This window comes from Perognathus longimembris, chromosome 21 (genome assembly GCF_023159225.1).
Source record: "Perognathus longimembris pacificus isolate PPM17 chromosome 21, ASM2315922v1, whole genome shotgun sequence".
NCBI classification, from domain to species: domain Eukaryota; kingdom Metazoa; phylum Chordata; class Mammalia; order Rodentia; family Heteromyidae; genus Perognathus; species Perognathus longimembris.
In genome coordinates, this window is record NC_063181.1 from 3,425,862 (window position 1) to 3,430,751 (window position 4,890).

Here is a 4,890-nt window from a genome sequence, read left to right on the forward strand (position 1 = left end):
GAGCTCTTCTCACTGTTTTCAAAAAACCCAAGCTCAGTGATAGTAACCTTGAAATCCAAATCAATTTATACTTCTATCGGCATCAATATATCACTAAAACCACTTAAAATCAGCTAATTGTCTAAGGTGGATCCATGTACAAAAAGATATACAATTAAAACCATTAAAAAATGATAGGTACCATAATTTGTCCTTGGCCAAAACTTATGTTCAGAAATGATTGTGAAATAAAAACCCAGGATGAACACTGTACACCACACACACACACACACACACACACACACACACACACACACACACATGCTTGGAATGATTGGCATGGGGAGGCCAGCAGGACGGGCGGTCCTCCCGTCCTTCAGTCCTCCTGTCCTCCAGCTATGGACTCAGCGTCTCTGGCGGGTTGAGGAGGGAGACTCCATGGTCCTTGGCGCTGTGGTGATTCTCGCAGATGGACTGCTGCCCGTGCGGCGCGCGGAGGTAGGTCTGCTGCGCGTCTAGGAGGCAGGGCCGCAGGCTCTCCAGGGTGTAGCCCGACTTCCACACCAGGCACTCGGGCCAGCTCTGCCCAGTGAGGGTGTAGAGTGCTAGGTGGAAGGCGGCTCCCGCCATCATCGACGGCAGGTACTTCAAGTACGGGTCGGCGTCTATCAGACACAATTTCCCCCCAAACATGGCCAGGCTTTCGACCTTGCTGTTCGCGGGCTGCAGGTGCAGGAAGTACTGCGTGAGAAACTGGAAAGCAAGGACCTTGAGGACCAGGTGCTCCATCCGCAGGACCAGTTTCTTAGAATTGGTATCATCTGTAATGTACACAAACTCTCCCACTTGGGGGACTGTGGTGGCGAGCAGCATGGCAGCCGTGCCCGCGACCTGGAGCGTCCCCTTGAGCCCGGACATGGCGGACAGGAAGTGGTCGATGCAGTTGAGGGACAGGTGAAGTGTCTGGTCCTGCAGCTTGTACTCCTGCCCCACCTCCACCAGCCAGTCCACCAGGATGGCCCCCATGCTGTTGGTGACGGCGGGCTGCTTCTTCCAGTAGCCCGCTTTGGGCTTGCACTTGACTCCACCTCCCGCAGGTGCGCGTGGATGTCGGCGTGGGACTCCGGCACTTCATTCACACTGGGCGGCGCCTCCTCTTCCAGCGCGATTGACATGTCCATGGTGCGCGGGGACTCAAAACTACCATGCGTGGGAAAATCAAGAGGCACCAGCGGCTTTCGTGTGTCAGACAAAGCCATGGCCGTGTTGAAAGCCAGCTCATCCTCGCGCTCGGTGGCTCTGGGCTGGGGCGGTGGCTTCTGAGGCTGTGCGGGGCTTCGTCCACATGGACGGTGATGGAGGCCTGCTGGCTGATTTCCTTCCAAAGCGGCAGATTGCTGACGGGCTCATCCTTCACCGGAAGGTCCTTTAGGGGTGCAGCCAGTCGTGTCTTGGGCCTGGCCCTGCCGCCCACGCGAGAGGACCCCCACGGAGCCCCGGGGGCGCCACCTTCCCGGTGCTGACTTCTCCGGATTCTCCTGGTCCTCCAGGGGAGCGGCCGTCGGCCTGGTCCGCAGGGCAGAGGCCGGGGGGCCAAGCAGCCCAGCATCACGGCTCCCGGGGGCGGGCGGGATGCTCAGCTGCGCTGGGCCCAGCAGACCCACCGCAGGCCGGGCCAACCTGCAGCCCTTGCGCTCCAACGGCTGGGGCCCGCGGAGTTTGTGGAGACGGAGCAGTCAGCACGGGCGGAGAAGCACGGAGGCTTGCCAGCAGCCCGCCAGGGCAGCCCTGGCAGGCAGGGCAGTTCAAGTATCCTGCGACTATTGATCTAAGCACCTTCTGTTACTTGTAAAGATATGCTCATCAGTACCCTGAATATAGGTAATTTGAGAAGGTGTATTGAAAAGCACACTTTTTCCACATTATTGAAAACATGACACCAGTGACTACTTACATAAAATCGGTACACTATTCATTAAGGAGCTTCTCATCTTGTTCCTTTTCTTCTGTTGATTCCTTGGGCTTGAGCTCAGGGTCTGTGTGTTGGGCCTGAGCTTCTTTGCTCAAGGCTAGCACTCTACCCCCTGAGCCATCGTTGCCACAGCTGACTTTGGGAGAGTCACTAAGAGTCTCATAGACTTCCTGCGTGGGCTGGCTTCAAAAAATAGTCTTCTGTTCTCAGCCTCCTGACAAGCTGGGATTACATATCTGAGACACTCAGGCCAGGGACTTTTGATGTGAATGATATATGTTTCCATATATTTTATGTAAGTTATTTCAGGGCTATCATGAGGATTTGACTTAGAGGAGCTCCCACCATTACTCTGCCCAAAGGAGATGTTTAAGGACAAACATCAGGACTATTCTCAGGGCCTGACCAACAGACACCCATGTACTGAGGAGGACTCAGGAGCCCCAAATGCCTTAGGCTGTATACCCAGGCACTCACCTTTGACAGAGTTGTGGCATTCCTAGACACTTGGGAAGGAAAGAAAACCCTGTGCTGTGTTTCTCAGCACATTTGGGGATTTCTGCTAACGTGAAGGAGTTGGAAATTATCTCAGTGGAAAGGATATTGAAGGAGGGGATGGCCCAAACTATGGGCTGGATATCTTCCCACCTATCAAGGAGTTCGGATCCAATGTTCTGGTTTAAACTTGACGATAAACAATAGAACAAAATGAATGTCAGATCTTCTCAAACTAGTCTCGCAATTACTTGAAATCTGTATTCCTAATTCTATCTGCAAATTAGGTTCTGTCTGGTGGACTTTTAGTTTGGATTGAATGTCATCCAAATCTACATGTGATGATTCCTCTTATTAATTTTATGCAATCTCACCATTGTGCATATATTATTTCCTCTTATTAATTTTATGCAATGCCACTATGTACATATATTATTTGTACATATCTATATATTGTTTAAAGGTACTTTGACATCCAATAAATCAGACATGGCTTCACTTTCTTTTGAGGATCTAGCTTCCTCAGTGAATCTTACTATAGAAAAATACATTGTTATTCACACAGAGATTTTCATCACTCACAACACTAATCATATACAACATGGAACATTACATATACCACAAACTTGGCTATTAAATAAGAAAGCTATCAATTATAAAAGTTCATCATTCATTTAGATGGAATACTTAAGAGTTTTCAGAACTTTTAATTTCATGGGTTTTTTTGCATGCCATACCTGGTGCTTAGATGATTATTTGTCCACATAATTAAAGACAAATGAGGTAGGTCAAATGACATGCTCTCCTATTACTTACATATACATTGTATCCTAGTGCTGGTCACTCATGCCTGTAATCCTAGCAACTCAGGAGGCTGATTATCTAAGGATCAAAATTGAAAGCCAGCCGGGCCAGGTAAATTCTCCAGTTCACCTAGAAAGCTGGAATTGGGGCTGAGGCGTAAAGTGGTAGAGTGCTAGCCTAGAGAAAAAAGAGCTAAAGGATAGTTGACAGGCCTCACACCAAGTTCAAGCCAGAAGACCAACAAGGAACCAAAACACACACACCAAAACATCATAGATGGAAAGATTTCTCCATTAAGGATGGATTAGGAGATTCTTTCCCGCTAAGGCCCTTAGGATATTTGAAACTAACACTGTAACTACAGAGTGCTACATTCCCTACCATCCAAGCAGATTACACACATACATCTTTAAATGCGTTTGTGCATAGGAACTGACTAGCCAAACTGAGTTGGGGTCTCTAGGTGGCTTTTCTGATTCTAGTTCATCATATTTAAATCTACACTAAAGGCTGAGTCATAGTCATAGTTCTTATATGCATAGTATACAAGCAAGATATAATACCCCACACAGCTCTAATCTTTCCTTTTTGTATTCCCACATGACATTGAAGGGCTGACTATAGACAGAAAGTTTTCTCACATGAAAACTGTTCTTGTGGATTCTCATCAGTGTGCAAAGTTTGATTCTGTACAAGAGGAGTAGATCAGTTCACAGCTTTCCCACAAGGGACACTCACGGTCAGTCTCCACTGTTTGTTCTTTGAGGGAGCCAACACTCCATGATGATTGGAGGATTTTCCAGAGCTGCGATGTTCATAGTCTTTCTCGCCCGTGGATAATCAGGCTTAAAGCTTCTCACAACATGTTTTCTATTGGTGGTTTCTGTCTAATATATGTCCTCTGGTGTTGTCTTAGATGAGTTGATTGACTGAAGACTTTCCCACACAGATGAGATTCCTGAGTTCTCCCTCTGGGAGGATTGCTCTTACTTTCTAAGGTTACAGGGTGTACCAAAACCTTCCACACACAGGTTGCGTATGTGTGATTGCTCTCATTTCTCGTCCCGGCAGGTTTAAATGAGATCCTGAATGATTTCACTCACTGATGACACATCAATTATTCTCTAGTTTGTAATTTCTGATGGTGAAAAAGGCTGGAAGCCAAATAGAAAACTTTACCACAGTAGTGAGACTCAAAGGGCTTCTCTCCAGTGTGCATTTTCTCAAGTGGTGCACGTTGAGATGACAGACTGAAGGCTTTCCCACAGAAGTGAGACTTATGGGGCTACTCTCCAGTGTATTCTCTCGTGCAACGCGTTCAGATGGCTTAGTGAAGGCTTTCCTTCACTAAGGGGGTTTCTCTACAGTGTGTATTTTCTCATGTTTGGCATGAGAACAAGAAAGACTGAAGGCTTTCTCACAGAAGTGACACTCATAGGGTTTCTATCCAGTGTGTGGTCTCTCATGTGTGCCAGGTTGAGATGAATCACTGAAGGCTTTCCCACAGGTGCGACATTCATAGGGCTACTCTCCAGTGTGTATTGTCTCATGTCGGGCACGGTCAGATGAAGTGGTAAAGGCTTTCCCACAGGTGTGACATTCATATGGCTTCACTCCAGTGTGTCTTCTCTCATGTGAGG

General features: G+C 47.9%; 1 protein-coding gene across 1 annotated transcript; it reads right to left on the reverse strand.

The window, feature by feature from the left end:
• Window positions 1-375: 375 nt before the first annotated feature.
• Window positions 376-1,588, reverse strand: LOC125339709 (cyclin-A2-like). Its single transcript, XM_048330968.1, is given in 3 exon segments — window positions 376-1,061; window positions 1,064-1,312; window positions 1,315-1,588. Coding segments are annotated over 3 exon segments (1,209 nt in total).
• Window positions 1,589-4,890: the final 3,302 nt, after the last annotated feature.